Below are 20,567 nucleotides of genomic sequence, written 5' to 3'. Positions count from 1 at the left end.
AACACAAACTTCCTTATAGGTCTCCATAGAAAAATTTTGGTGCTTTAGTGTATCTTAAAATACACTTAGAGCATATGACTTGTACACAGATATTATTAGATAGCCTTGCATTTGTCATGTATTTTAGGTGTTGACTACTAGTATATTTGTACTGTGTTAACTTTTTAGAAGTTAATTTTTAATTAAAATTTTGTACTTCTGCAATTTACAGCATTAACAAAATGGATACAGCTGTCAACCTTAGTCAAATGTGAGCTATATAGCTTATAATAACCAGAATAACTATTGGCTTTTCTTTATTATAATTTATTGAATTAGTTTAAAATATTTTTAGTAAAATTAGTTTCAAACTTTCCTAATTGGAGAAATGAAAATTTGGCCTTTGAGTGAAATAAGTTACATCTCTCTAACTTTGTTTAACCCTTTGGTTTCCATTTTACTGTTGGCTTTTGCCTCAGTTACAAAGATCTACCTTAAAGTAATTTTTGCTGTGGATGTTGTCAGGAAAGCAAAACTTCATATTCTAGTATGATTTGTGTTGGAATCATAGAAATGTTATTTGTCATACTGAAATTTGACCTACAGCTACTTCCTGAATAGAATGCTACATTAAAAGAAAACTTAGCTATTAATAATACTGTGTAATTTTTTTCTGAAACATGTTCCCACGAAATCCATAAAATGTCCCCTTTAAAAAAAAAAAACTTTAAAAGGGTTATTTAAATCTATAGTTATGGTTAAAATTTGCCTTTCATCTTAAATATAAATGCAGATTATTCATATACTTCTACTGTGTAATTTTAGGAGTAATATTAACAGGTAGAATTTATGACGATTATAAAATAACTTATAGAATAAATGTTTTTGTAACTATTACTTCATATAATCACTTATTGCAATTATTTTTAAAAAACCCAAAACTTGTAATTTGATGCCTTTAGTTTTTCTTTGAATATTTTTATTCTATAGCTTTTGGCATCTTATATTTTAATAGTTTAATTGTTTGAATTCTTTGTTTCAACAAATATTTATTTTTTATCTGTAGATTGTTTGCAGTTTTGTCCTTCATTCCAGGATGTTCAGGTTTCTCTTCCCCTTCACTATCACTGTAGTCTGATTGTATATGGCTTCAACTACTAATTTGTTTTTTCTTTCTCACAAATCTTCATTGTAGTGATTTCCTTAATTAAACTTTGTTTTTTTTTTTTTTTTAAATAAAAAGTACTTGATTTGAATGAGAAACTATCCAAAAATGTTTTTTTTCCATATAAAAGTTTTATGGCATGAGTTATTTCTGGGTTTTTAATCAGCATAATTCCTTGGAATAAAACCTTGAAATTCCAAAATGATTCTTAAAACTATTTTTACCATTAAGTTAATTAGGAAATTATTTACTGATTTTTGCTTTTTCATTCCACAAATCTTTTTATTTTTGTACTTTTATATCCCCCAAATTATATTGAAACTCTTACAAGATCTGTTATAGGTCAACTATTAAATATTTACATATAATTCTGTTTAAACATGAAGATTAAAATGGGCTATTCAATTAAAATTTAAAAACATTACAATAGAATGGATTAACTTGGAAGTTTTTATTTCATTATTTTCCTGTACATACTGGGCTAAATTATATTTACTCTTTTTCCTCCATTAATATTTAGGCAAATGTTTAGGTTTTTTTTTTTTTTTTTTTAACATGGAAAAAGTAAGTTTCTTTTATTTCATTCCAGTTTTGCTTTCTTGTGAATATCCATGACCTTAAAATAACATGTTTTACGGATCACCAGGTAGATTCCATAAAGGGCGAATAGGAAACTACCAAGTACTTGTGAATAGAATGTTGCTATATAACTTACCTGTTAATGTAGGTTGCAACTATAAGATAACGCATATCAACTGCCGTGCATCGTATTAAATTTTCTAGCACCACACGTGAGTATGTTAATTGGACTTTTATTTTTTCATTTGCTTGTTAATTGTAATTTTTGGTGCCATGTTTTCTTTTACTTTTGAGATAAAAATTTTCCAGGATCAAAAAATATAATGGGCTTACCAATATTATATTATATATAACAATATTATAAATGGTGTCCCAACAGTTTGGAATAAGGAGTTTCCTTACCGAGAGTGGCCCATACATACTAAAGAAATCACAAATTACCTCCTGCTTCCTGAATATTATAAGGTGACATTTCTCCACATAAATTTAGAAATTCAGGGTCAGATACTTTGAGGTATGTTCTCTATAAATATTTTTCTTATTATCATATAGGTTGTGTATGTTAATGTATAACTATCTTTGTTTACATAGTTATTTCAAACTTTTTAACTATTGCTACTATTTAAATATCAATTTTTTCACAGAATGTATCTTGTAATAGGGAGATTGACAAACTTAAAGCATCTTTTTATTCTCTCATCTTTTAAAAAGCTACCTTCTGATAATATAGAGGAATAAATTAATATCCATATTAATTTTGAGTATCCATAGTTTTAATAAAGTACAACCAAATCTTGACCGCATTTTCTTTCTCTTCAAGAGGAAACTTAACCTACTGACTTAATTTTTAGATTTTTCTGAATGGAAATAAAATAGGATACACCTGAATTTATAGGACTTCTTACTCCTACATGGTGGCTAGTCTTCCCTATTATAAAGAGCAAAACACTCAGAATGGGCATGAGGCAAATTTTTTTTTATGTGAGCCTTGTGAATTATATGTTTGCTAGCCATAAGGTACCCCAAATATGGTCAAGATAGCTAAACTTTGATTAAATAAATCTATAAGCTGTATGTTATCTTAATACTGGTAGTTCAGTGTTAAAAAATATTAGTAGAATACACATGCTTAAACCATTTTGCAAAGAAAATATTTTAGAATCATTTTTCCCAGGTGATGTAATGCAAGGAGAATCCTAATAAACCAAACTTTATTGTACAGAATTTTGTTGATTTACACTTTGCTTAAAATAAGTGGAGTATTGGTAGAATTGGGGAACGTAGTGTCTATTTTAACTTCATTTGAGAGACCTAAGTTGTAGCATGAAAATCTTGCTCTGTCTATATTCAGGTGTTAAAAGGTGCTATGTCTTTAAACTTTTTGACATAATCTGTTCCAAATTTTTATCTCATAGCTGCAAATAAAAGCAGCTATCATTTAAAACTAGAATGTAAATTGTGTCATTCCTCTTCTACTTGATTTTTTTGTTTGTTTATGGATTTTTTTAGCCGTAAGTAGGCTATAGGAAAGTTTATTGGGTGCTAAGGAAACTAAAGCATTAAAAGATCTTTTATCATTTAAAAAATGTTTTGTGTGTTTTGAAAAATTGTACTCTTCACCTTAAGAGATAATACTTTATAATTTCCCATATATAGGATATTACAATAGATCAGTGGCCTTTTTTTTTTTTTTTTTTTTTTTTAAGTTTACTCATCGACTTAGCAGGTGTGCTCTGTAATAAAAAGTAAAGGTTTGAAATCGTTCTGTCCAGTCCAGTATTAATGCAATTTAAATGACTGACTTGAATTGGTTCTATTTAAATGGGCGGGGTATTGAAAAATTTTGAATGGCTGCATTATCTAAAAATTTGAGTATGTGAGATATGGCCATCTCATTTGTAAATGATGATATGCTTATTAGATTTTTCTTCATTATTTTAAATTTTTAATCCTTCAGTGATGGATCTTGATGATTTTGAATAAAAGTAATGTCTTTTGCTTGTCTTCCTTTAGGATCATTATTTTAGTGATTTGAGTTAATTTTTACTTAATGCACATGACACTTAAAGATTTTTTGCAGTAATTATTCAATTAAATTATGTGTTTCATCAGATTTCTTTTGGGGGAGATAATACTATTTATCTGAAACCATGCAAAGGACCATGCCTTGTACTTTATAGAAATCATTGAAGTCATTAATCAAATTTTCTGTTTTTTCTTATTCCTTACTTCAGAATTCTAATATATCATCCATTGTTTTTCATTTCTTTGTTCCAGTCTCTAAAAAAGAAATGGTCTTTCTCTTTGCTAAAGCCAACCCTTCTTATGTCCTTGGTCCTTTTTACCAGATTTCCAGGACTTTAAGCTCTTCAATGAAGATTTATACCAGTCTTCATTGTGTCTTTGTACTTGAGGCAGCATATAAAGGAGAAAGAGAAACTGGAGTTTGAATTCTATTGAGCAGCTGTGGGACTTGGCTAAGTCATTTTTTTGTTTGAACCTCATTTGTGAAATAGTTCTATACCAGTAGCACATACCTCTGGGAATTGTTTTGAGGACCAAATGAGATAATGATAAAGTGCTTTTGAATGTTAAAGCACTATGTAGATGTTGCCATTACTAATAATAGCAATAGCTTCATTGTTGCTGCCTCTTGAGGGGGAAAATCAGATATATTTCACTTGATCTTGGTGTTCCTTTAAGCTATTCTATTTACTGTGTCTTTAACTAGTAAGCACCTAGAACTATTTGGGCTTGCTGCCTCATCTTTCCTTACCCCATTCCACGTGGTGGCTTTTAGTCCTAATATTCAACTGAAATTGATCTCTTGATCATTACCAGTAACCTCTTTGACTGTGAAATCTAGTGACCTTTCTTCAGTCCTAATTTCCCCTTGACTTCTCAGTTTTTGATACTGTTGACCAATTTTTTTCTATTGTATATTCTTTCCTCCCTTAACCAGTGTGACACAGGTCTTGAGATATGATTTCCTGCCCTCTCGTCTATTTCCTTAGTAGTCTCATTAGCTCCCATGAGTTCAACTATAATTTTCTCTCCAAGTAGCTCTCCAAGTTATAATTAAATTCAATACATCTCAAATTTATCTTGTCTGCAACTTATTTTCTTCTCTCACTAAATCCATTCTTTATCAAGCCTTTAGTATTTCTGTCACTCAGGTTTGTAACCATAGAATCCTCCTTGGTTTTGACTTTCTTGCTCCATGAACCCTTCTATCTCGAATGAAATCAATTGTCAGTTTTATTCATTAACCCTCACAATATCTTTTGTATCTGTCCCCATTTTTATCCTCACAGCCATTACTGTAGTTCACTTCTGAACTAGACAGCTATGGTAGCTTTCTAGATGTTTTCCCTGCTTACAGTCTCCCTACTCTTTAATCCAACTAAACCATAACTGCTGAAGTAATCCAAAACACAGGTCTGACTGTGTGACCTACTCAAGAATATTTAATAGCCTTTAAAGAGAAAATGGAAAATCAGCTTGGCATTTAAAGTCTTTTAATCTAGCTAGCCTCCCTTTCCAGACTTGGTTAATATTGCTACCCATAATATACCATTTCCATGCTTAGACTATATCCCATCTTTACCTTTAACCTTTAAAATCTTAAGGCTCAACTTAGATGCCATATTGTACAAGAAATCTTTCCTTTACTTCAACTCTAGTTTCATGTTCTCTAGGATTTTTGTATTCCTGGCCCTTTTCCTTTCTCTTCCCCCCATCTCCCAGTAGAATGTAAGTTACTTGAAAGTTAGGAGAGAGAGGCATATTTTTTGTTTGTGTATCCCTAGTATCTAGCCAGATTCTTAAATGGATATCTAATATTTATCAAATTGAGCCTTGTTATTTCCAGCTTTTTTCCCTTTTTAAATTTTCCTAGTTCTGATTTCCATGCTCTTTAAAACATTTTATTTACTATCAGCATGAAGGCTTGCATATTAAGGAATTATCATGCAAGTTGTGAGGAAACTGGGATGCTAGTATTCTATTCTTAACAGTTCAATTTAGATATTTGGCTTGAGGTGGAAGTTTTCACTCATCATCTGGAATAATTCCTAGGTTTTCATGCTTCATAAGTCTTGCTTCTAAATGAAAGCTCTTGATCTAGATATTTTCTCCTGAAAAACTATGAATTATAAAATAGAAAATGCTACTTTATATCTGTCACCACTGAAATTATCCGCAGCAGTAGAAATAATCTAATTGTTCTATTAACTAAGCAAAATTTTAATAACTTGTCTACTAAGGCCTACTGTGTTGGTAGACCAGATCCCTTATTAATGGGGTAACAAATACTTCAAGTATTTTAATGTAAACAAACCTAATTTGGCTTCAAACAGCTGCATTACAAAATCAATTTTGTTATCTCAAATTTGAAATGAAAACTTGGCACCAAGCGTCTTTTAGGTAGAAACTTTGTAAATGTGTATTTTCTTCTTATAAACTGTTACCTAAGGAATATGTATGTGAGAAATTCTTCATACCTATTTCAGTATTTTTATTTGGATACCAAAGGGTTAAAAATATATATAATATATATTTATATACATGTACTTTTCAAATTATTTTACTGAAGAAATTTACTAGTATGCTAATGTTTGTGTCTGTACATATTAGACATATAATGTTTTGATCTTTTTTTTTAATGATTCCATGTATTTGCTTATTTTTGTCTAGGAATAGTTACTAATGTATTTGAGATACAGCAAACCAAATTATAAAGTTACCAGAATCGTGAGTTGACTAATGGCTTTTAGTCCATACTGTTAAATTTTATCGGAATATTGACAGACTTAAATTGGCTTCATGCTAAAAAAAAAAAAAAAAAATATCGTTAATAAAAGACAGTGTCCTGTCACAGTATCTCATGGTTAAGGTGGTCACATGACAATGGCTTAAAAGCAATGAATAATGTGCTCCTGCACCTTATGTATGTATATGTATTTTTTAATCTAAATGTTGCCTGCAAATATGTGATCCCTTATGATATAAGTTTCCTGTTTTATGAACCCTTGCCCGTTTAAATCAAACAGAAGATTCTGAAACTGTAAAAACTACACATGTCAATGTTTTACAGCTACGTAATTCGAATTGACTTGATTTTTTCAAGTAATCCTAGAAAGGGGGAGCATTCCATATAGAAACTGCTGAAACTGCCACAGGTGCTTCTCCGAAAACCTTACAGTTGTGGCATTGAATGTTCAGTATCGCTTCCTTTCTCCACACAAGGCATACTGTTGAGGTATTTGTTGCGGTGATTGGTTTTAATGCTAATCTAGGAATTCAGATATAGAATCTTTAGATTTGCATGCTTTGCTTACCCTAATTTATGATATCTACCTTTATTTGTAAACTAAACTAACAATAGTTAAGTTGAGATCAGTATTTAACAGAAATATTACGTTGATATTCAAAAAGATGTGGTTTATTTTATATTGTCGCATGGCATTACAAAAAGAAAACATGACTGAAGGTGATGTGAAACCTCAGGTTTTCAAAAAATAAAAGCTTTTTCAGAAATTTTCTTGTAAATACTGAGTTTAAAAAAATGCTGAAAAAAAACTTGGTTTTTCTTTATAGAAGAGCCTATTCATTTATCACCTTTATTCTTGTGACACTATAAGTGGAAAATATAAAAAAGAATTACTGGCAAGGTATTTTTTTTTAAATAAAAGGATTAAAAAAAACTTAGTATTCTAATTCCCAATTTTAAGTGAACAAAGCTTTGTTTAACTTTTTATTTGTGTATCCAAATACCAACTTTTCCATGTAAATGTCAATCAGTATATATTTTTGGATCCTGAAATTGAACAGTATAGATAATGCTAATATGTTAATTCTTCCTATTGTTTTCCTATTCTTACATAGAACAAATGTAGAGAAATTAAGAAAGCTAAATGCAGAGCGAAAGTCGTTGGCCTTAAGCTATTTATTCAAATAGTCCATAATGTATATGGCCATACCAGTCTTAGTAAAAGTATATGTTCTAAATAATGTTCATAAATTCATATCGTATACTGATAAAATAAAAATATGTTAATTTTATCTCAAGCAACTATTAAAAAGTTACTGCTCTGATACTATTATTTATCCTAAAAATACTGTAGGACAATTATAGCCTTAGTTCTAGTTACATGTAGTACTTTCGATTGTAATCCAGAACTCAAGACAGTCTATTAAATTCAGTTTTTAGATTTTATTTTAATGCTGCATAGCTCCAAGACAGATTGCATTTTTTAAAAGGTATGTCAAGTCCAAGATGTTTGTTTCCCTTTAAATTTTTTTTTTTAGAGATCTAGTCCTAGAATAGTATATGTCTTAATTTCAGTATCATTTCAGTTTTCATTAAAGATAGTCTTTTTAAGCTTTTGTATAGCACTATGGCTCCAATTAATTTTAACTTCCCTTTGGAGTACCATAATATATATATATCTTGAAAACAATAAATTTATTTAGTAGACACCTCTTCAGACTTTAAGTGTATAGATATCAAGATCATCCTTAGAATAATTATAGATAATTTTAAAATTGAAATAACTTAAGTGCTTTACTTTTGGAAATTAAATGTATTCTATGAGACTCTTGTTAAGCCAAATATTAATTTTGTTAAACATATATTGAACTACCTGCCATCTAGGGAGTGGGGGGAAAGGGATAATTTGGAACCAGAAGGCTTTGCAAGGGTCAGTGTTGAAAAATAACCCATGCATATGTTTTGTTAATGAAAAGCTTTAATAAAAAAAAATAATAAATTTTGTTAAAATGAGTCAATCTTAAGTTACTTTTTGCTCTTATCAGACAACTGATCAAAAGGGTCCTTTATTAACACTGTAAGTTCTAAGTTGGAATATATTTTCATGACAATATTTCTGTTTTAGAGAAGTTATTAAACTTGGATACAGATTCATTATATAAGAAACATATAGCATATACAGAAAGTTATAGGAACATTTTTGTGACTTTTTAAGAGGGAAAAAATGGCATTTTAAGAGAGAAGTGGGTAGAAGAAAGATTACTGGATTGGAGTCAGGAATGTGCCAAAGTTGTGGTTTCACCTGTGTTACCTCTCTTGGTGACCCTAGGCAATGCATTTCGCTTCTTTGGGCCCCCGTTGCCACATTAAAAAAAAAAAAAATTAAAGAGGAGAATTAGATAGCAAAAGGTACAACATTTTACAACTTTGACTACTCATTTCAAACTGTCATTTTTTTTATCCATCATAAAATGACATTTGAAAATAACTGCATAAATAACTTAAAAATAAAACATGACACGGTTTTTGCCTGGTTTATTTTAAACCATTACAGTAATTTTTAAAAAGTGTATATTAACCCCAAAAGAAAATTTAAAAAAAGAAACCCCAAAGAAATAGGAATCTTTAGTATGACCAATAAGTATTTGTTGTTAGATTTCTGAGGTATTAAAGATTATAAGTCTCTGACATAATTAAGAATTGAGATTGTAATTTTTTAAAAAATATTTTTAAAAAATCATTATAAAACCTCTGTCAAAACACTTAGATAATATAGTTAACTTAAAAGAAGAAAAAAACTACATGTTTAATAAATACTTGATTTTGTGCCCAGTCCTGTGGGATACAAACGATATCATCTTTTCCACAGGAATTTATAAGCTCATTGGGAAGACAGTATCAATAACTAAAGCAATTAGTGAACAAGATAGTATTCCAATTAATTACGTGCTGATATAATAAAGGGCTAAGATATGTACATATTAAGGGTAAAGAGTTTAAAAGTTACATAGAAGAATTAGGTAAGTGTGATATGTATAGATTGCCAAATTAATAATAGCTGATACTTTAAAGTTTAAAGAGCACTTTCTGTATGTTAATTTCTTTGAGCCTCACAACCCAATGAATTGGTACCACAGTTGGTAATTATTTCATGTAAGAAAACTGAAGTTAAGTTGCCCAGTATAAGAGATGGAATTTGAAACTAGGTCTTCCATGACTCCCAAGTCCCAAATTCTCTTTCTACTACACCATGCTGCCTTCTACCCAATCTAAGAGGACAAAACAATGAAACCATAGCTTTTATTGAATGTTACAAATAAATAGTGACCTGGGGAGTTCTCATAGAAATAACAAAAGATTTTACATTTAGTGATACAAACTATATTATCACCAATCTGCACTTCTGGATTACTAGTGCCATCATTCACATTCTACTGTTTGTCTTTTGATTGTGGAAATTTAAGTCTTATAAAGAAAAATTTTAACCCTTATTTCCTGATTCTTGGCTCATATAGCCCGTTTGTTTTGATTAATTTTCTTTTAAGTCTACAAGTAATTTAGGAACCAGCAGAATTCTTATTTAATTCTACTAATTCTTCTTAAAAGTTTAATTTTGTAAGAAATGAATGCATTTAAGCTTTCTAATTTGACTAACTTAATTTTATTATCAAAAATAATGGCTAATGTTATTTTTCACGAAAATTTATGTAATGACATGTCTTTTCCGCTATAGGAAAATAGTTCAACATTTACCATTCTGTTTTCAATTTTAATGACTTTTTTCTTCCTGGTAGTAAATATATTAGTACTATTTTCTTTCAGATACTAAATTTCACTTTTAAAAGATCTGGAAATTACCATACTAGGCTAATTTATGACCCATCTAGTCTAAGATTTTGTTTGAGCATTGACAGATATTTTTTAAGGTAGTGTTGCCTTGGGTTAATTTGACAATTCAAAGATTGCTTCAAATAGCTTTTGTTTAATGAGCTTTTCTAAATTGTTTAAATCTATATTTTAACATTTATAACTTTTTAGGACATATGTTCTAAGGTCTTTCTATGCCAGATAGTAATATTTCCCTTTTTCTTCTAAATTTGTATGTCCTCAGGTTTTAGTGAAGTTTGGCACTTCATTCTTGTATTTCTGGATCTTGGGAGCAAGCCAATGTTCATAATATTTATAGGCTTTTTTACACAATTTTTCGAAGCTGGAATTTTAATCTTTTTAATATGAACTCATACATTGCCTTTCTTACATTCTTAGTCATATTGCCCATCTTTCAGCCTTTTTTAGGTCCAGTGTATTATTATTTTGAAGCACAGTCAAGCACTTCATTTTGTATAATTCCTTTTGTACCATGCAATTCATCAGGATATTCTGGCATCATTTCATTTCCTTTGCTTATCTAATTCATACCTTGAATTTAGATGTTAGTTAAATTTTAGAATAATATTCATCAGATTTTATAACTTGAACCGTTAAGTGAAATTGTCAGTGATCATAGGCATATGAAGCTTGTTTTCATTTGTAAACCTTCCCATGAAATTGGAAAGTTTTTGTAAGTTGATTTTTTTAATGTAGAATTCTTATTTACACCTTTTCATTTTTATACTTGAACAAAACTGAAAAGGTGAGATTGCTCTAAAGCATTTGATTTTGATATTTATAAAGCTTTGATACTTAAATTCAATCTCAGGTTTTTATGATCTAATCTCATATTTGAAGAAAATTTTCAATTTTTAGTTATTGGAACTGAATTTCTTAGAAGTTTGACAAAAGAATAATATACATTTTATGGTCTTCTATGCACATGAAATTGTTTTGTTATTGGATCTTTGGCTTTGGGATATTTGGCCTCGAGATGTTTCTCATTTTTATTAGTGACTCTAGGAAATGATTGTAGATAAAAGACTTAAAAATTTATATAAAATATTTCAAGTTGTAGTACTTACTCTTTGATCTTTTTAATTGTTACTACCATGAAGTGTTTTTTTTTAAACTTATTAGATACTTTTCTAATTGACTGAATTAGCTAAAGCTAATTAATTTTTGCTTTTATTTTTTTAACTTTCCACAAAGCAATACATATTCTTATATTCCAGGCAAACTTCAATATAGAATAGTTTTTCCTTAAATTTTTATTTGCTATAAACTGCCTGACTGCTATTTTAAAATTAATTTTTTTCTCAAAAAATAAAGTCATGTTATTGAGACCTTTGTTTTTGCTTAATACTTCAATCTGAACATTTATTATTAGATAATTTTATCTTTTAGTATTTTGAAGAAGGCAAATTATGAGTAAGCTGATTTTCCAAAGATAATTCTCACCATCTAAGCAAGATTAGGTTTCTAAGTGATACATAAGGATATCGAAATAATTAATATATCTAATTTCAGTGTCAAGGTAATCCCCCTACTTTCCACTTATAGTGTCACATATTTTTAACAAAATATGCTATGAGCAGACCTAAATTTTATCAATAATGCTTTTTTCATTAGGCAGAATAGTGATTGTTATATGAATGCCATGGACAATTACTAGTACATGTTTGTTTTGATTATATAATTAACTTTATACTCAAGAATAGAATATTGGATTATAAAATAAGTATAGGCAGATGATAGAATTCAGAATTCAAGCTTAGTCTGAAGTTAGTATAAAGTTTTGATTCTTCAGATTAAGCATTTTATTATGCTGTTTATGTTAAATAGGAATATAACTTTTTAAAGGGAGTTTAGAATATTGATTTCTTTTGTCTTCATACACTGTTTTCCAGATCTTGCTTAGAAACCAGATATATAAGAGCAAAAGTTAGTTAAAGAACTAAGATGATTTACTTATTCTTTAACGAAAATTTGCTGTAAATTTGCATAGTCTTTCTCTGTCTCTCTCATATCACCTTCAGATAGTTAGTCAGTAAGAACAGCAGGAGCAGCAACCAAGTTAAACTGTTAATGGAATGTAATTCAGTTTCTTTGTATCATGCAGCTTAAGAAATGCCAGTGGCCTGACAGCAGCAGACATTGCACAAACCCAGGGTTTTCAAGAATGTGCCCAGTTTCTCTTAAACCTCCAGAATTGTCATCTGAATCGTTTTTATACTAATGGCACCTTAAATGGGGTTCATCAGAATGCATTTCCTAATCATGGTAGTGGTGGGACAAATCGAAAGCGATCCTTTGAAGATGTCGAGTCTGCTGGAATAAAGAAGGCTAGAACCGAAGGTGAGACTGCTTTAGAGGTGGGGAAAAAACTAGTTTTAATGAACACATTTCCTTTTTGCATATTTTACTTATTTCAGCCATAAAGACAGAAGGCTCCCTTCTAGATCAATGGGAGCTTTACAGACAAGGAGATCATGCACCAAGAAATACTCATTTGGTTACCTTCAAGTTTTCTTCTATGTAGCTGTGAAGACTGGCCTCTTATGAAAAGGTGGGATAAGAGAGAAATTTTAACATTCTCAAAACATGCTGAAGAACCAATATTAATGCAGTCTTGCTATCCCTCAAGTTTACTTGGGCCTTGGGCATTGTGACATAGATAATAGAAACATTTTCTGTCTTGTACTTGTATTTGAAATATAACAACTATTAAAAAATTCTGCCATTGTGCCTGATTTGTTTTTTGACTGTTACTGAGCTTGTGGGGAAAAAATTTCGGATAATATGGTAATATGACCATTTTGAAATCCTTAGGTAGATAAATACATAAATGGATTTCATCTGTTTGTGGTGCACTGTGTGTCATTAACACATAGTATTTCATTTATAAGGTAAATAAACTTATCTCAGTTGTGAGTAGCCTTTTTCTCTGATAAATTGTTCTTCTAATCTTTAGGTAAACTGCAAGCATTTTATGTGTCTTAATTTTCCATTGTAAACCTCCCTTTTTTAGTATTTTATATGTGCTGTCCTCTGAAAAAGATTTGGTTTCAATGTGTTTTAGCCTATATGAAATGGTATCTATAAGATAGTAGCTTTTTAAAAATCATAAATGAAGCATAAACTTATTAGCCAAGATAAAAAAATTACTATAATTAGAAAGTAAATAGCTGATAATTTGATTATAGAATAATAATTCAAAAATATGGAATATGGGAAATCAGAGAGAATAAAAAAAAAATCTGCATATAATTAACAAATTTGTTGGGGGCAACTAGATGGATTAGTGAATAGAGAACTGGCCCCTAAGTCAGGAGGACCTGAATTCAAATCTTGTCTCAAACACTTAAATTACTAGCCTCAATTGCTTTAGCAAAAAAACAAAGGTAAATGGAAGATCCGTATTCTTAGCTTTTAGATTGATATGAATTACCTAGTGTGGTGATATTGTTCTAAAAACTAATGATACTTAAGATTTTATTTATGGAATCTATACACAGAGAAGCAAGCTTGCATATTTGTTCCAGGTGACAATTTGGAGAGGGCACATTGGGTGGAAGGGATTTACATAATCCCAATATTTTAACTCGAGTTAGGACTTAACAGTCTACTGTCAGTGTAAAAGATAGAAAGATGATTTAATATCAAATCTCATCTAGGGCACTAATACTATAAATCTCATAGTGTAGATCTTGAATAAACTTCTTTGTTCCTTCCTTTGACATAGTACAAGAGAACAGAACCAGGATCAGAGAATGTTGGTTTGCAGACAGAAACCAACAGGACCATCATCACCCTTCACCTATATTATTGACATAATAGTTAGCCTACCTGCATCCAGCCTCTCCATTCCTTATATTTGTCTTCCAAATGGATATTCCTAAAGCATATATCTGACCACGGTACTTCCCTACTTAGGGATCTTCCTTGATTTTCTGTTGCCTCCAGGAAAAAAATTTTTTTCTCTAACATAAAGACCTTAATAATCTGAATCTGTTTCTAGATTGATTTGTATCTATTTACATATTTGTTTTTGCAACATGGAATGGTAGAATTGCAAGCTCAATCAGGACAATCTGGTTTAAAGTCTGTCTGTAGTATATATTTTCATTGTACTGGGCAAATCACTTAACTTTCCTCTGCCCCAAGCAACTTTGTAAGACTCCAGTTTCAGAAGAATTGATGGTCTACCTTTGTAAAGGGAGTTTCTGAAGAAGCAATGCCAAGAGTTCCCTACAATAATGAATCTGAATTTGAATGTTCAAATGACAAGAAATAATTTACTTAATTGTGTACGTGTTTATTAACTAGTGAATTGAACAAAAGAATGTTATGATTATGAGTTCTCTGACAAAGGGTTAAATCAAAAAGGATTTTGTAAAGGGCAATTCTGCATCAGTAGAAGTTTAGATTACCTGATTTCTTAGTTCTTTTTTATTCCTTAAGACTTAATGATTCTTAAAAATATACTTTAAATGTGGCATAGATTGTCACTAACAAATTTAGTGAAGCTTTAAATCATTTAAAAATTAATGAGATTTTATCCTAAGCCTTTTAAAAGTATAGGAGAAATGGCTAGTTAGGTTATAAGTAAATCTTTATTGTAATTCATCTAGGAGATAACTATGAAATAGGTTTTGTATAGCTTGTCATTTAAACAATCTGAATTTAAGAATTCTTAAGTATTTTCTCATTAGTACTTGAAAGGTCACTTTGTATTGTAGATTAAATCAGTGAACTGGATTTGAACTATTTTCTGAGTTATAGGAGTTTTCTCCCACAAAACAAAATAAAAAACAGTTACTTAAGTTCTACCCATTTTAATTCCTACTTTTTGTAGCCTAGGCCGCTCATGTACAAAATTCTCATATCCAAGTGAGATTTTTAAAGATAGATATTCTAGATGTTAAAATCTACATTAGATTCAACAAGTGCGATAGTAGTGGTAAAGATAGTTTCCTAATTTTTTTGTTATTATATAAAGGGCCCATATCCTTCCAATATGTTAGTTTTCCTCAATTCCCTAGGAATTGTAGGAGATAGAGAAGCAGGGCGTTCCCTGGTATATTCTGATTTATCCTATGACTTATTGGGGGCCTGATCTCAAAAATAAGGGTCTTTAGTCTGTGGCTAGAATGTGAAAAATGGAGCTCGTTCCTTTTTCAGGTGAATATTGACTCATATTAGGCCCAGTGGCGAAACAGTGGTACCCTTATTTTTGTTTATGGCCCAACTTTGATTTAATTCTTTTAAATATTTTCTTAAGCACATAATTAATGTGCTTAATTCTCTTAAGACTTCTTATTTTAGTACTTCATATCTTGGGTAAACACCCAAGATATTTGAAATGGACCAAATAGCAATTACATATGTGTGCATAATAAAAAGGTCCTTTCTTGAACTAAACTGCCAAGTATTCCAATTCTGCAGAGATCACAACTCCCTTGGACTGGCCAAATTGTTTGAATCCCAAATGTATGTTTGCCAAAAAAGTTATTTTTATAAGGAGAACTCACACAGGATAAACTCTCACAGGATGACTAGAAAAAGTGATGCAAGGACATTCAAGGTTTCTCTTAAGAACTTTAGAATCTATGATATGGGAGACACTGGCACAGGACTGCTCATCCTGGTGTGGCTTCATGAAAAGAAGGTGCGATGCTCTATGAGCAAAGCAGAATTGAATTAATTCAGAAAAAATGAGATGCAGTTAAAGCATACATCCCAAATGTTCATTCTGATCTTTTATTGGTTGATCGGCCCCAATTGGACGCTCTGCCCCAACTCTCATAGATCATTTTGATCTTTGAGACTGGACAACTACCATTCTTGCAAACAGTCATTTGATTATTCACAAAAGAGTAGCACTTGTGCTCAGAACATTTAAGCACTTAATAAGTAATTGTATTTACAAAAACATTAATAATTATATCATATGGTCAACAGTCACAAATTGGATATGAAAAAAACAGTAGCAATCATAGTTTGGCCATTAAGCTATATTACTTGGGTAAAAGTCATCCGACATAGTTTTCAATTGGAGAAATCCTGTTTGTTTTTTTCCTAATGTTTTCTAGAATTCTTTATAGTTAGTATGTGCTAGAATCCTTATTCTTTTGTTTTTATTGTTTGATATCAAACATATTTCTTTTTTCTTATGACAACTAACTTTTTTTTATTTTGGTACCTTAAGTATAAGTGTTCTCCAGTGATAGCTTGGTGTGTTCATTTTTTTTTTTTTTCTTGGCAAAATATTCATGCCTTGATTCATATACATTTATTGTTACAACATAATTTTTAAAATAAAAAAATTCTCAGTTGAACGATTTAATATCAAATTGTGGAGATGTTAAACATGTAGTGGAACAAGTTTCTAAAATGGATTTGAAGTTAAGGCAGAATTTAAATGTGTTTTATTCCTATTTTTAGCTTTTTAGCCACTTTAACCTTGAGGTATACTTTGACCTCCTAGTTTCTCCTCTAATTCTGATCCCTCCATGTTTATGAATGGATTTTAAAAATTATGTCTCTTCTGGTTAAGTTGACCAAGTCTTTCAAGAATAACTAATTTTAGGAAACATTTAAACAAATATGAAAAGTCCATTATGGAAAAGAGGAATCAAATTAGTTTACATAGGAAACACTGTCAAGTTCAGGAATTTTATCAGCTACAAGAGGATTGTTGTATGCCTTTAAAAAGTATCACTGTAGAGATCTACTACTAACCCCCTCATTTTGCAGATGAGGACAATGAGGTTCAGAAAAATTATAAGATTCCTTCCAGATACCGAAATCGGTGTAAAGAAGCAAAACAAAGATGGAACCCAGGCCTAATTAACTCCTGAGTCTAACTATTCCTTTGGGAGTCTTTAAAATGACCTCAGAAAATATTCACATAAAAGTAATTTTTATAACACTCAGACCTCAGAGGGCAATTAGTCTTAACAATGTATATTTTATGAGAAAGGTATTTTTTTTAGTTTTTTTTTTTTTTTTAAGAACTGTTTCTGGATGAATATAAATTGTAAATGAATGTATAGCACCTTAGCAAAGGTTCGACTTGATAAGAATTTGACCAAGCTTCTCAAGTGACCTGAGAGACACGTGATTCTGTCATATTTAATGTCTCATTGTAAATACTGTAGAACTTCATTTCAGATCTTTAATCTCCATTTTTCCTAATTTTAAAAGGTGAGTTTTTATATTGTAGATATGAAGTTCAAATAACTGCTTTGAATAGACTACTTTGTAATAGTCCAAAAGACTTATACTTGTTCCAAATTCGTTTCTGTAATAAGATACACATATAATTAATATTATGCAATATTATTGTTGCTTGTTTTCTTTATCCGTTACTTTAGTTTTCTATTTATTTGAAATTTACTAGATTTGCAGCATTTCTGTAATTTTCTTCAATGAAATCAGTTAGAGGAAGAAAAGGAAATTTTGGGTTTTTACAGTGTATACAGATATACAAAACGGAGACTTGAAGATATCCAGATAAATAAATGTGAGAATTTTAGCTGAAATAAGCCAAATATTTTTCTCAAAAAAGCTTGTTGATGCCACCACAATTCTTTTCCAATATAATATAACTGAAACATTTGCTTTAATTTGCCATTTGAATGTGTAAGGATAAAAATCCTTGATAAAAATCATGGTTATGTTTTTTTGTCGTTTTCAACTTCTTATTCTTAATTCATTCAAATGAGCTGTTATCCAAGTTGATAATTACCTACTAAATAAAAGCTCTTATGTCACTTGCTAAGAATAAATAAAATTTTACATGTTTATGAAGAAATTGATTTTGAGTTATTCTAACTTAAATGGATAGGGAATAGTCATGCTAAAAAGTAATACACTTAAGCTATAATAAATTATTTTAGTAGCCAAGTTTGTATTTCAAACAAATACAAATATTATTTTAATGCTTATTAAAATGAGATTTTGTTTAGGATGCTCTCAAATAGTGATCCCTTTTTCCTCCATTATATAAATACTTGACATTTTGCTTGTAAGAGGTGTAAATAAAGAGGAATCTGGGCTAAGCTTACCTTTTGAGGAGATAAAACTTTTTTTTTTTTTTTGGTAACATATTTGGCTATCTATTGACATATTTTGAATTATTTGGGTTATATTATCACAAATGTAATCCTATTTGACTACAAGATAAAGTTCAGGAGCTTTTCAGATTAATTACTCTTACTTGCAAGTTAATTTTAATCAAGTGTTTTCCTTTTAAATATGATATACTTAACTTCCTTCAAATGGCTTGAAGATGAAAATATCTTTTCCACTCGTTGATATGTTGCCTTTTTGACTAGGAACTTAAGACATCCAAAAGACAGATGAAGCCTCTTCATATAAAATTCAGAATGATGTAAAACAGAATTTTAATTCTATTGAGTAGGTGGATTTCAAACAAACTGCTGCCAAAATTAAATATATGTTAGAAATTGGTCAGTCTCTTTATATCTTTGAAAAATAGTTTCTTATCCCAATTGAATGCCATTTCCAGAGTTTGGAAAATTGTTTTATTCATCACAATGTCTTACACATTGAGTTGAAAAACTACCTCTTTGCCTCAGTTTGAGAAGATAAATAAAAAGAAGTATAAATAAATGTAAATTTTTATAATAAAGAACAACTTAACCTGTTTGTTTATGTTTGAAATGAGCTCTAATAGATGAATCCAAATAGTTTTAAGTCAAAGACTAAACTAAGAATTGTATTTCTAAGAAAGGACAACTTGATAATCTATTTTAAAAGGAATGGTCATCAATGATTTCTTGGTTAAAGCTTTAATTTATAACCATCTTTTCCTTCTGCTTTCATAATTTATTTTTAAGTATATTCTAAAACCAGACTTCAGTTATACAAAGTCATAAATGTTACAGTGATGTGTATCAAACTAAGAGGGCACACCTTAATGTGATGGGGGAAACCTTTTCAGGTATTCTGCTATTTTATTTGGTCAATATGTCTTCACTTTTAGGTAGTTAATCAGTCTTATATCCGAGTTATGGCTGTTTACAAAATATTTGAGACTTCTAGTTCATTATTTTTTATAAGTACAACATTGATCTTACAAAAACAATTTTTTAACTTTTTCTAGAGGCAGATTTCATTTAAGCAAGATAAAAACAATTCAAGTAGCCAATCTTGTTTAACAAAAAAAGGTTGAAAGTTAATTTTATGAACCAACAATTTTTTCCCCCTTACTCCTTGAAGGCATAGATGCTTTTATTTGTCTTTTTTGTATCTAGTGCTTCTATCAGTATTGGGCACATAGTATGTGCTTAATGCTTGTTTATTTGTTAATATTTGGTGGCTTAAAGGTTTATAGAATTTTCAGTGCTTTATTGAGTATGTTGATTTTAATGCAGAAACAGGACATAAGGTGGATTAATTTTTTAAATAAAAATTTATTCTAGTGGAATAAGGATAGTGATAGTTCTGCAATTTTGGAAATGTCTTTGTAAACAATTTAAAAAACTTTTGTGTCTAATTTTATGTGAATGTGCTTATTGTTTCCAGAGAGCAGCAAGCAATGGGTATTCCAATGCAAAGTATGATTTAGAAACATAAATTTCAGATAAACATTGATCTGGGCACAATAGGTTGAGGGTTTTGGTATCTTTCTCTATATGTAAAGCCTTGTAATAAATATTCTGATAATTAGTAATTAGTACAAAATGCTTCCCTCACAATATAGTAACAATATACAAAAAGATAATCAGTCATATGAATCTCATGTTGTCCAACTATGACATTTTATGTCTCAGGAGGATTATTTCCTTGTCAAAATTTTAAGATTGAAAGCTCCTTTCCCAAACATGTTTTGTAGTTTTTGTGATTTTACTGTAGAAGAAATCATAACTATGCATATATTTTAAAGTCTTGGAATCCAGAATGTTTTGATCTTATGTAGGAATGCTAAATGATACCTATTCAGGTACCAGACAATTGTTCTTTTGCTTGGGACTTGGCGATCAGTAGCTTATTTGCTTCTCGTATTTCTTAAAATAATTCTCAGATTCCTGTAGTAAACTTAAGCATGGGTGGACTTATAAATAATGTCCTTAATTAAACAGTAACTTTAAAAAAAAAATGTTTTGGCATAGCCTTGGATTTATAGAAATTGAATAGTTTTTAGCTGTCCTAGTCTTATTTTGGAGATGAACA

General features: G+C 30.0%; 1 protein-coding gene across 2 annotated transcripts in view; it reads left to right on the top strand.

The window, feature by feature from the left end:
- ANKRD10 (ankyrin repeat domain 10) overlaps window positions 1-20,567 on the top strand; it is a 46,662-nt gene that overhangs the window by 12,599 nt on the left and 13,496 nt on the right. For both annotated transcript variants that reach the window (XM_051984202.1, XM_051984203.1), the window contains exon 4: window positions 12,487-12,722. In XM_051984202.1, coding sequence (XP_051840162.1) covers window positions 12,487-12,722 — 236 coding nt within the window. The remainder of the gene's footprint in view (window positions 1-12,486; window positions 12,723-20,567) is intronic.

The sequence above is a fragment of the Antechinus flavipes genome, chromosome 3 (assembly GCF_016432865.1).
Source record: "Antechinus flavipes isolate AdamAnt ecotype Samford, QLD, Australia chromosome 3, AdamAnt_v2, whole genome shotgun sequence".
Classification (NCBI taxonomy): domain Eukaryota; kingdom Metazoa; phylum Chordata; class Mammalia; order Dasyuromorphia; family Dasyuridae; genus Antechinus; species Antechinus flavipes.
Note: the sequence above shows the minus strand (reverse complement) of the source record. Positions and strands in the feature narration are given on the sequence as shown.